The sequence below is a fragment of the Pteropus alecto genome, unplaced genomic scaffold (assembly GCF_000325575.1).
Source record: "Pteropus alecto unplaced genomic scaffold, ASM32557v1 scaffold92, whole genome shotgun sequence".
NCBI classification, from domain to species: Eukaryota; Metazoa; Chordata; class Mammalia; order Chiroptera; family Pteropodidae; genus Pteropus; species Pteropus alecto.
In genome coordinates, this window is record NW_006432447.1 from 13162803 (window position 1) to 13176054 (window position 13252).

General features: G+C 34.4%; 1 protein-coding gene and 1 pseudogene across 1 annotated transcript in view; one reads left to right on the forward strand and one right to left on the reverse strand.

Moving 5' to 3' along the window:
- The window catches only part of EFHB (EF-hand domain family member B), an 80837-nt gene that overhangs the window by 1769 nt on the left and 65816 nt on the right, over positions 1-13252 (reverse strand). The window contains exon 13 of the mRNA XM_015585769.1: positions 1864-1875. Coding sequence (XP_015441255.1) covers positions 1864-1875 — 12 coding nt within the window. The remainder of the gene's footprint in view (positions 1-1863; positions 1876-13252) is intronic.
- LOC112476078 lies at positions 2712-2830 on the forward strand (annotated as a pseudogene).

Here is a 13252-nt window from a genome sequence, read left to right on the forward strand (position 1 = left end):
TGTGTACCTTTTTCCCCTGGTGTTTTCTGTTTTATTATCAGGGGAATTCTTTTTTTTTTTTTTATCATCTTTTGCTAGATAAAGCATTCCATCTTAAAACTTGAACTTCCAAGGATTGATTTCAAACCTTTTAAACACATTTGGTGTTTCAAAGGCTTTATGTATCAAAGTGTCAAAGTAAGGATAAAGCACAAATTTTTGAATCGCAAAGCAATCTAATGTCTTCTGTTTTCCCTTCTGTCTAAATTATTTGGGTATCTTTAGTGTATAAACTGCAATGTACACATTATCTCTAACAAACAAAATATAGTTTAAGCCCTATAATTGTCTAATTTTCTTTCCTTTTTTTTTTTTTTTTTGATGAATGTTCACGTTGAGTATAAGTAACGTGAAAGGAAGTTTTTATTTTTTATGTGTTCTCTATATTCTGATTCAAACCACTACCACCACAAATGAAAGATCTTTTCCTGTTTTTTAAAGAATTAAAAACTCATAAATTTTTATTTCATTCTATTAATAAAATATACAATTTTTTTAAATTTACTAAAATGTCTATCATTCGAAGAAAGCTACTTTTTTGCTGTATTCCTATCCAGTCTATATATATATATGTATATGTATATGTGGAGAGAAAGAGAGACCATGTGTCTCATTACAAAAGCAATGCATATTTATTACACAAAACTTCACAAGAAAATATAAATTTGAAACCTAACATCTCCCATAAACCCACACCCAAAGACAACCATCACTGATAGATTTTTTTCTATTATTTCATTATTCTCTTCTATATTCTAAACATACATTTATTCATTTAATATTTACTGAATACCCACCATCCATGTATCAGGCACCGTTCTAGATAAAATAAAAAATCTTTGCCACCATGGTGCTTATCTTCTAATGGAAAGAAACATATAATAAATAAATAAGCATATTATACAGCATGTTAGATGGCATTCATTGCTACAGAGAAAAATAAAGCATGAAAAAGAGGTCTACAATTTAAATTTCTGATGTTTTGAATCCTGACTTTATCCCATACTTAACTTTATAATATAATTACACATTAGGTTATTGTTAGTAATAATTTAAAGTTTAATTTCAATGTGTAGATATATCAGAGTTTACTCAACTATTCTCCCTTTCTTACACATTTGCATTGTTTCTAAACTTTTACTGTTTTAAATAAATTGTAATTGTCTTTCATTTTTTCATATATGAATACGTAGTCTTCCTAGCTAGTTTTTAATCAACTTGAATACAAGGATGATATCACCTTCAATCTTTATGTCCCAAGAGTGACCCCCTGTACAAAGCTCCCTACTCATCTACACTCAGTGAACGATTTCTGAATAATAAACACACATCCTAATGATAAATTAGAAATTAATTATAGAATTATAAGTCTTCAGGGGACACTGAACTGACAATGAAAGCAGCCAGCAAATTGCCCTAGGCTAAACAAGGCTCGGTATAGAGTGGTAGATTAGAGGTGCAGCAAGCTTTGATAAAACTCTAGAGATAGAAAGTGACTTGCCTTTTAGTCATTATGTCATCACCGGAGAAAGCGAATTCTGTTTGAAACTATGAAGCACAATTCCAGTGACTTATGAAAGTTCTTTTAATAGTAAATATTAAAAGAACTCCCCCCAAATATATATATATATTCTATATATAGAGAGATATAGAAAGAACTCCCCCCAAAAATATATATATATATTCTATTTTAAATTGATAGGAAAGCCTGAAATGGGACAGGGAGCAGTATGTGGTTGAAAAGATGAAAAAGGATCTGCAGACCTTCCTATATAAAAATGTTTTGAAAGTCTGCTTGATACTTATGTATCAGAAATGACTTACCTGTATTGCTACCTGAAAGCAATAAGGAAGAACAGATCTCCACAGAGTATCTACTGTGTGCCAGGAACTTTAGTAGGCCCCGGAACAGACAATGGTTCCTCACAGAGTTTAGAGACTAGAAATGAAATAGAGTTGGGCAATGTGGAAGGGAGACAGATAGGCAAACAAATAAATGATTGAAAATTGTGATAAGTGCTATGACAAAAACAAACAAGGTTCTGAGAGTTACTTGGGAGAGACAAGTGACTTTAAAGTAAGAACAGTTCTGATAAGAAGACATTAGACCTGAGATCAAAGGATAAAAAGAAAAAGTCATCCATAAAAGGAAGAGGAAAATGTAGGGAGTAGCAGGAGGAAGAAGAATGTTCCAAGTAAAGACCACAGCATGTGCTTGGCTGTGAAGAAGCCAATTTAACCTCAAAATGTTTCCCATTATGCTTTTTCATTTTCACAACCCAGGTGCTCCCATCCTGGCTTCCTGCCTCAGCCTGTTTTCAACAGCCTGTTTCCCAATTAAATGTTAACTTGTGTTTCAGTGCCTTAGCATCCTGCTCACTAAGAAAACAATTTATTTTGATGTACGCAGACTAGATTAAGTCCCAAGTGATCCAATCTTTTTGTATGTTCTAATTTTTGTCTATAACATCAGTCACACTTATGCTCTGTGTGTTTGTGTAGACTAATAAGTAAAAAAATTCTAAGCAGCTAAAGGTAATATTTATATATTTACATTCAGCAAAAGTATACCTGAGCATTTAATAATCATAGGATAACCTCACCTTAATTTGAAAATGCTGACAGTTTCTCAGAAAATTAAGATTCTACGTATGTTTTTAAATTACACTGTCATCTATGGCCATGCCACCCTGAACAAGCCTGATCCCATCTGATCCTGGAAGCTAAGCAGGGTCGGGCCTGGTTAGTACTTGAATGGGAGAACACCTAGGAAGACCAGGTGCTGTAGGTGTAAAAAATAAAAAAATAAGGGATTGTAAACTGTCATGGTCCTTGCAATCTGTGAGGTCAACCAAGGGTTGCCTTGCCTAAAAAATTTTTTTTTACAAATTAAAATTACACTGTCACTTACTTACTTGTAAAATAAGTGTTAAAAGTAGGGATTTTTTTTTTTTTTTTATGTAGAGAAAAATCCTCATAGCCTTTTCAAATAGTTGAATTCATTTAAATGTAGTAAATAAGATCAAAGAGTTAATTATCACGAAGTTGATGTTTAAAACTAACCTATTATGGCAAACATAACTTACAAATTAAAATGAACAAACACAGGTTTTTCTACCACAAACATTCTAACAAATGAATTTTCCCATAACATTCAACTTTAGCCTACAAATCAGTCCTTGAATTATTACAGTAAAATTTTCTACTTTATAGGAAATTTCTGAACATTTTAGGAAGCAGACATAAAATTCAACTAAATAAATTTGATTTAACTTTAGTACTATGGTAAATGCTATGGAAATATTCACTTTTCTGTGTGTGTGGTCATGGAAAGAGCGCAATGCTTAACTGTTGTCTTGACGTTCTCAAAAACTCTAGTGTTCATAGTTCAATCCAGATTTCTATTACTGAAGAAAATGATCTCTAATCTCATTGTATGGTATATAAATGTTGAATCACTATGTTATACACTTGAAACTAATAAAATATTGTATGTCAACTACTTTAATAAAAAAAATTATTAGAACTCTTTCAATTATCCTTGAGGTTCTACAATACATAACATCAAATATGCATCACCAATTCTGAAATTAAAATACTACATATCAAAGAATTTAGTAGATGTGACTTGTTCTGAGCATTAGTTTACTTAAATAATATTTGTGTTTCTGAAAGTTTATTACATAATCAATATTAAGTATATAAAGAAATGTAAAAATGGCTGAGTAGTTTGAAAAAAGATAGAAGAAAAGGTATCCAGAATAAACACATAGAAGTTATTTATGACTCTCTATGACAACCAAGATGAACAAATGATGAGAAAAGTAAATCAAAATAGGATTCATAAAACAAGGTATCAAATGCAAGTAGTAAGCAGCTGTTCATTGCAGAAGTGCATGAGCTTGAACTCTAAACCCAAAAATGGAAACTAACTGGGTCAAGAATTTAAAACTTAAACACAATAAATGCTCTTTTGGTGAAAAATTCAATTCACCAATTGTCTGAGACACTAACTCTTTTACGAGATCCACTTACAGGAAATACACCTCAAGGAGAAAACTACAGAGATCTAGATCTAGGGTAAGAACCAACCCAAAAGATGTGCATCATACAGGCACCAAGGGTCATTCACTGCCTCTGTCAGTCATGGATAATTATTTGTTGGTATCTCTTCAGAACCTATATTTTAAATTAAATATATGAATAAGGAAATAAAGTACATTAACATTTTTTAGCATTAAAAACCTCCAGAATAATTTACGTTAACATTTTGTGCGACTAGTTATTTCTTTCTCTAATGTTTCCCTTTCCTTCCAGAAGTTTCATAAGGACAATGACCATGACTTTTTCATTATTATATCCCCAAAATGTCAAGCCCAGTGTCTGGCACATGGAGATGCTCATTAAATATTTGCTGACTGACTACAAATAAGTTCATTGGTCCAAGAGGTATCTCCCAAGAACTAATATACTTATTTTTTTAATATATTTATTTATTTAAATTAGTTTCAAGTATACAGTACATTGGTTAGACAACTATACTTGATTTTTAATAATAGCCCCCAAACTTTTCAACTTTCAAAAGAGTCTTTTCATTATTCCAAGTCCACATCAATTCAATAGTTTGAGAGATCTATTCTCTCACATTACAATGAATAATTTATCTCATTTTTAAACAAAGCCCAATCAGTATTTTAATTTGGCTTCAGATAACCAGTGTTATCTCATTAAATTCTATAATACCAGTCAAAATTAAGAAGCCATAATATTATAATAAGCCTCTATTGCCTAATCACCAAAGATTTTCCTTTAGGCTCTTTTGAAATATTAGAAATAATTCAGGATTGCCCAGCTAGCTACTTCTCTCAGCTCAATTTAAATTAATCTCATTTGCTTACATGTTCACTATAATCTTCAAAACTGCCATCAGTCCTATTCATATGAAAAATTATCTTCACATTTCACAAAAGTCAATAAAATCATTATTTTGTACCACCTTCTATTTTCTTAACCCCAAGGCCTCATACTGATAATGTTGCCCAAAAGACAAAAGAAATATCACTATCCTTTGGGCTTAGTTACAAGGAGAATGTTACTGTTTTTAAGAATATAGCTTTTCCCAGTATAAAACTATTTTAAAACTTCAATTTTGTAAATTCTCATGAAACATTAAATTTAATTTTATTATGTACCTAGTCTCACTGAATATTTTTTCTCATGACATATTTAGCAGAGGGACTCCAGGGTATTCAGCTTTTCAGAAATGCACACTGTTCTCAACCCCGAAGTGAGTTTATTTACAGACTGATAAAATGAATTGTTATTTTTTAGAGAAACCAGCTTGAAAGATAGGGAGAGATATAAAACTCTCTCTGTGTTTAAAAAAGAAAAACTTACTGTTTAAAAATGTAAGTGAAGATTTCTATTACCAACGATGGTTCTATACTTGAATAGCAAGAGTCATTTATTTCTGATGTTTTGTGTATCATGTTTGACATTTGGGAAAACTTTACTTCTTAAGTAGCAATATTTCTACAGATTCTTCATTTCCATCATTTGTGTTCTTCCTGGAACCTCCCTAACACCAGTGCTTCAATTTACTATTCTGTAAGTACTTATTTATCACCCAGAATTCCATAAGAGTTACAAAAGTTTTCACCAATCTGTCCCCAGATTGACAGCACAGTAGGTATCTAACCCTTAAAGTAATCACATGAGCACCAACCCTGATGTAGATTTTTTCTTTTAAAGGTCATTGAATTTTGTGTGATATTCAATTGGGTATGATTTAGGCTACAGTCTTTCAAAAGGCTACCGGGATATTGGTGCAATAAATAGATCTTACACTGATATTCTAATCCTTTGTTTCTCAAAGAATACTGCAGGGACCAGCAGCCTGAGCATCACTTTGGAACATGTTAAAATGCAGAATTTCAGGCTCCATCCCAGTCCTACTAAATCAACGGCTGCACTTAAACAAGATTCCAAATGATTCCTTTTCACATTAAATTTTGAGAAGCATTGTCCTAACATAATTAATCAGCATCAACAGCATTCAGAGCCATTTAATAAATCTGCCAACAACCACCATCAATAATCTTTTATACAAACATGTGTCCTGTTTGTTCAACGGTGTTAGTAAATAATTATGCACATTCTTAAAACCTGGTTTTTGCATATTGATGTGGAATATTCATAACAAACTTATTCTTGGGTGGAAAGAATTAATATTGTGAAGATACTTCAGAAAGTGATTTTTATAAGCTAATATTACTTGCATCTAAAATAGAATTCTAACTGGAACAGTTATGTGTAAGTTAAAATATTAATTTCTCTGGAGTTCACTTTTCTCATCAGCAAAATGGAGATAACAATAGATAATCTAATGGGTTATTGTAAGGATTAAATGAGATCATATAAATGGAGCACTTGTATCTCAAAACTTATTTTTTCTTGATACATTGGTCACTTTCTCTCCTACTGAAATGTCACCAAGGAAGATGGCAGCAGATTGACAACTCTAGCAGTTCATAATTTCTGATATTTCCAGCCAAAAAACTATCAGAAAGGATGATTAGTCCTGAACTGGAGACTGAATGAATATTTTAAAAAGCAAATCCTGGGTCAAATTCCTAACCACAAAGTGGGTTAGGGATAGAATAGAAGGATGGGGTCCTCCCAATCCAAATTATGATTAAAAGATGGAATGGGATTGCTTTGCAGAAGAATAACCCACAAGTAACATGTACCTAGCCACTTCAAAGATACATTGCATGGACTGCTGTACATGGAAATGGAGAAAGCTGAACCCAGAAGCAATAAGGCAGATTAAAGCAGATGAGAAGATAGGAGGTGCAGTGGTGCCTAGAGTATAATCAGCATAGGGTAGAGATGTAAATACGAGGGTTTGAAGTCAAAGGGAGGACATTGAGGGGTTTTAAGCAGACTGATTTAGATATTAAGGATTTGACTCTTTGTGCTGCATGTAGAATAGAGCAGTGGTCCTCAGCTTTGGTTGCTCATTAAAATCACTTGGGGAAATGATCTAAATCTTTCATACCCAGGCCACACCCCAGACCAATAAATTCAGAATCTCTGGGGGCTATATCCAAGTACCTATAGTTTGTGTGTATGTTTTCAGGTGAACCAATATACAACCAAGTTAAGACCCACTGACCACTGGATGGGAGAGGCAAGAATGAAGCAGGGAGTTCAATTAGGAGACTGCTGCATTAGTCCACATGAGAGAACGTCAAAGCTTGGATGATGTGGATAGCAGTGGAAAAGGACAGGTTCCAGCTAGATTATAGAAAGAATCTATAGGAATTGCTAATGATCAGTGTAGAGCAGAGATGAGGTGTGGGAGAAAGAAGAATCAAGGGTGGTTTCTACAAATTTGTGCATATGGTGGCTATTCCTGATAAGGAAAAGATATGGAAAAAAATAGGTTGGGTAGGGTGGAGAATCACAAGTTCAAGACATGTTACATTTGAAATATAAGTGAATCATCCAAGTGGAAAAGCCAAGCATGTAGCTGAATTCAGGTAAAAGAACTGGACTGAAAATATAAATCTGTAGATTGTCAAATATAGATGATCTTTTGAGCCATGTGAATAGATGAAATATCAGTAAAATGTAGGGATAGAAAGAAGAAGGAAAAGTATTACATACCAACCCAAGAAAAGACATTGATGGTTGACATTGATGTTGATGGTTGCAGATAATGTAAATCTGTATGTTTTTAGTCTCCCAGGTGAATCTGATAATGAACTAGGATAGAAACATTTTTGTAGCATTTTTTTCTAATAAACTCTCTGGTGAAGGTATTTCTCTCATGTTTAAAATAATCCCAAGAATTCTGGGAAGGGGAATATGCTTCTCAAAATACTCAGTGAAAAAAATTACTAGGAGAACTCATGAAAAAAAAAAATAAAGCAACAGAGAAACAATAATAGGAAAAAAACACGATGTATATTGCAACCAGGTTTCTTAAAGAAGTAAAGATGATTAATTGGATAGATATCAACATCCTGGATATTCTGGTTTCTTATAGCAGCCATTTGAGACCAGATAATTAAACAAACACTCTCAAGAAGTATATTTATTTTTTCCAGAATCTCGTACCAAACTTCTTAGATCCTCTTAGTGTCAGAAGGAATCATCAAGGGGCAGACGGAAGCTCTAAAATGGAACAGTAATTACAGTAAATGAGCATAACGATTACTTATAATTATATGCCTCTCAAGAGTTCTTTTTTCCTTTGAATTCTAGAGGTCTGACCCCTTCTAAGGTAGAAAAATTGTAAATGCTAGGGAAGTAAGATAGATTTAAAAGTTATCTGTCAGGAGGTTGGGGGAGGGGAGTTATACCTAAATTTTTGTAGCTACATAAAAGGAAACTAAAAAACACAGTGAATGTCATCCTAAGAGATAAGTGCTTAAAGTCCAAATGAATATAAATAATTTATTTAAATATTAAATTTCAGGGAGATACTTATAATTTCTAATGGATAATAAGGTAGCATAAAAAATAGTTTCATTCCAAATAATCTGCTAAAGTTAAGAGATAGTCATGGAAAATTTTGACAGCCCAAAAGTAAATAAGAACACCCAAATAGCATATCAGTTTCTATAGGCATCATTTTTCCATTTAATTGTTACCAAATGAGGAGGCAACTCTATCCAAATATCTCTGCTCTCTCTGCATCCTCTCCCTCGATAATTTGATTCTTTCACAGCACTCGATGTAGGTGACCCCCAAATTCAGACATTTTTTCCCATTCTCTAATTATACATTTTCAATGACCTGCTGAGTACTTTTACCTGGAGAATCTCAAACTCACTCTGTTCAAATTGATTGTATCCTCTTCCCTTGAAAACCTGAACTTCATCTTGTTATCTTTTTCTGTTTATATCATTATATTCTCCTTGCCACTTTTAAACTGTAAATCTCAGATTCATCTTTGTCTGGTCTTCTTTGCCTCCCGCTCACAATGTAAATTTGTGTATTTTTAGTTTCCCAGTTGCCAAGCCTTGCACTCTTCCCGCTACAGAGTTAGATGTTTGCTCCTTCTTCCCAATTTCCTCTGCTATTTTCACATGAAGTCCTTGTTATCTCTTGCCAAGACACTGTTGTAGCCTTTCCATATGATACCACCCACAGAAGTGGATTTGTCAGGAGGCTAGTGAAACTTAGATTTCAGGGCTTACCACTGACTTACATGTGCCCCATCCAAGATCCTGTATCTAATGTCAAATTTATAATATTGTTGTTGTTCTTGTTTTCTGAAAAGCATCCCCTAATTATTTAAGCTGCAGTCTAACAGAACAGGTTAGGAACAGGTGAATATTAAGGCATGACTGACCATGCCGCTCTCTGACTCAGTGGCCCACCATCAACTCACCCAAGCTGACTATAAAATAAGTTCATTCTACTTTGCCTTTCTTGGTTTTGGCCAAACCTTCCTTCTCACCTGTGTTTCTATTACTCCACATAATGTATATTATTCTTAAACCAAACTGAGATTCTACTACATACTCACTTGCTAACCAACTCTACTGTGCTTCTGCTTACTATTTTCCCCTCCCAAGAGTATCCTTCCTGCCTTGCCTTCACCTTTTCCCTTACCATACTCCCAAGTTGACACTCCACCCAATACTAAGGTTCCAGATTAAGCATCATCACCCCCATAAAATTCTCTTAGATGATTGCTAGCTGGATGCAAGCTCTCCTTCCCCTAAACTTCCATGTACTAGAATTTCTCAAATAAAATAATTACTTTATACCTTTCAGGTATAAGCAAACTATAGCGCACGTGTCAAATCCAGCTCACCAATTGTCCATAAGTAGTTTTATTGGAAAACAGGCACACCCATTTGTTTAGCGTTCATATATTATCCTGTGGCTGATTTTACACTACAACAGTGGAGTTGAATAGTTGCAACAGAGGCCATGTGGCTGGCAAAGCTTAAAATATTTAATATTTAGCCCTTCACAAGGCTGAAAGTTTTTCAACTCCACTTCCAGGTTATTTATGTACTCATTTAAGTTCCCTGTAAATAATAGCATGATCTGCTGTAGTAGACAATGACATGTAATGCTCAAATACCCTTTCAAGAAAGGACTCACTGCCCAGCTGTGAGGAGAGTGGTTGGCTGATAGCCTTGCCAACAGAATGTATAATCAAACTTTCTGACCTTTGCCAATATTATAGGTAAAAAAAAGGAATTTCAGTAGTTGCAATATGCATTTACTTTACTATGAATAAGACCGAATATTTTTCATGAGCTTATTTTTATATGTTTAAGAAGTATTTCGTTTCTGTAAGGTGTCTCTTCATATCCCTCGAAAATTTTTCTATGTTAGGGAAATTGACCTTTTATCTACATTGTAAGTTATAATTCATTTTCCTAGTTTGTAACTTGTCTTTTGATTTTGTTTATGGTGGCTGTGTTGTGAGGATTGATTCCTGAAGGTCTGGAATTAACCGGAACTGTTTTGCTAATGTACCCTGGTTAAGGTATGAAATGAACTGATTGTTGCTTTGGAATCATGGATTCCAGGTAATTATTGGAGTAGTTTATACCAGCTTGTCAGCATTGTTCATTGATAACACTGAGATTGATGATTTGTACCTGATCTCATTAAGACTCTCAGAAGAGTTCTGACATAAGGGCTGGTTACATGTAAGTAACATGCCTAAGTGACCAGCAAAGTTAAAGAACCTCTATCTGAGACTCTATTTGAGGGATCTCCGGGTCTGAAATATTTTGTGCACATATCAGTGGTTCCTAATCTGGGAGATAAAGCACATCCTGGTACAGGCCTCCAGACAGAGAACAGTTGGAGTTTGCCCCTGGCTTCTCCAGAACCCTTGCTGCCAGGCTGCCCTTAGCTGTGATGCATAACCTTATTTTAACGTTGTTGCTACATCATTTTCCTATAGTAAACTGTAGACTTGAAAGCATTGTCATTTTGGGTCCCATGAGTCTTCTTTAGCAATCAAATTCTAACTGCTGCCATCCATTCCATGACTTTTGCAATGTAAATTTTATTTTATCTTTGTAGAATCAAAATTGTCCACTGTTTTATGGCTCTGGGATTTATTGTGCTATTTTTTTTTTTAAATCTAGACTAATTTTTTCATCTAATTGTTGATTTATCCATTCTTAGGTTAAAATTTTCTTCATTTGTGGTAGAATTTTAAGACTCAGGGTCTTTTTTGAGTGGGAACTTTTGCACTCTCAATCTTTCCACTCCATTCCATTCCAAGTGGACTTATATTGATGATTCAAAGTCTTTACCCCAGAAAGCTTTGGAGGAAATATAGCAAATCTAGTCCAGTCACTATGCCGACGCAGGCTTGTTCGATTGCAGTTGGTGAGGCTGAATCCCAGCTCCCTGGGCTCACAGATTCCTATTAATCATAGGACCACAATAGCCTCTTTCTGTCTCATTCACAGAGCAAGGGACATTAAACAGTAAGCCCCATATTACGTGTGTAAGTAGCTGAAAACATCTGAAAGAACAGCCTCTGATCTCCTCTTTCATTGATATAGTCAAGAGGATTAAAGCTGAAAGACCATCCAGAGATCTGATGTCTGAAAGAATGCATGGATAAAGTGTAATGTGAAGAGACTTCACGTACCAACTGTGATCCAGTTTAAGAATATTGGAAAGCGAAGTCATTAGCACCTAGAGAAGCCTCTGAACCTCAGCTAAATCTCTAGAGAACTATTGTTCTCCCACAGTAATGAAGTGGAGAAAACTGTGTTCACCAGAATTCTTCTTCAAGGACAGCACTAGCTTTGTTTGGAAACGATGCTTCAATAAGCCTGCAGAGCATAGACACTGAGACCCTCAGGGAACCTGGGAGTGCATGAAAGAGACCTGGAAAAAATTCTCAATTATGCCAGATGAGAGGAAAAAAGAAGGAAAAGGAGAAAAAGGCTATAGCAAGCAAGATGGTCAAACATATAGTGTGTTCTGTGATCCCTTCTTATGTCCCTCTCCCAAAACTCAGTAAAGACCTCCTAAAATATATAGATTTGATGAGGATGATTTTTTATTCCAGTGGAAGCAATGAAAGGATGGTCCTATATATTCAGGGTATCCTGGAACAATTAAAAACAGTCCACATGAGCAAAGGAATACAAGAGCAGAGAGAAACACTAGTCCCAGAAATATAGCAAACATTTTCTGTAAATATCTTAGCCCTTGTGGTCCACACAATCTCTGTCCCAGTTATTTGACTCTGTCATGGCAGCATAAAAGTAACTGTTAAAAAGTGTTCCGTTAAAGTTTTATTTCTAGACACTGAAATTGGAATTTCACATAATTTTTTATGTGTCACAAAATAGTATTCTTCTTTTAATTTTTTGGTCAACCATTTAAAATTATAAAAGCCATTCTTAATTTGTGGACCATATAGAAATATAAAATTTGGCCCATGAGCTATAGTTTGCCGTCCCCCGACCTGGGATATAAGGCATAAGAAGGCAATTTAATCACATGAAGATCTTTAGTCTGTCCCAGGGAGTGGAAATCATGATAGCCTCTAAAAGTAGGAGTTTACCTGTTGCCATGCAGGTAATGCCTATCAAAGCTCCAGGCAGCTCTATAATATAAACATAGTAAACTTCAGGTAGCTTCTTTGTTACCCTAGCATACCCTCCTTTCTGGCCTCCTTGCTCTTATTTCTGTCCAGTCCAGATTTGTGTAACATTCTTGTGTATTATTTAAGCAAAATCAGTGGGGTTTTTTGTTTGTTTGTTTTTGTTTTGTTTTGTTTTGTTTTTAGGAAAAGGTGGGACAAAGAGGAAATTTTTATAAGAGAAAAATAAATCATCTGATCAGGTGACACAGTTTGGTTTTGGGGAACTCAAGATGCAGTTTGATCTCAGGCCTAGACATTGAAAGACTTGAATCATAATATAATTGAATTAGTGCCTTGGAACTATAAAAATGAAAGCCCTTCTTCTCTGACTCCTCTGAACCACACATTTTCCTCTAGACCAGGAGATAAGTGAAGAATCAAGCAGTTGACACTTCCACGGGGCCTACAGATGATGGCGTAAGTTTCTGAGGGTTGATTTCATTTCAGTTTCTAATGTATTAGTTTTTTTCTCCCCCTTGGCATTTAGAAAGTTAATTTTATTTCAGATGTAAAACTGTCTTACAGTTTTAAAAAAACCGTGATGTTTGAAAATTGTTG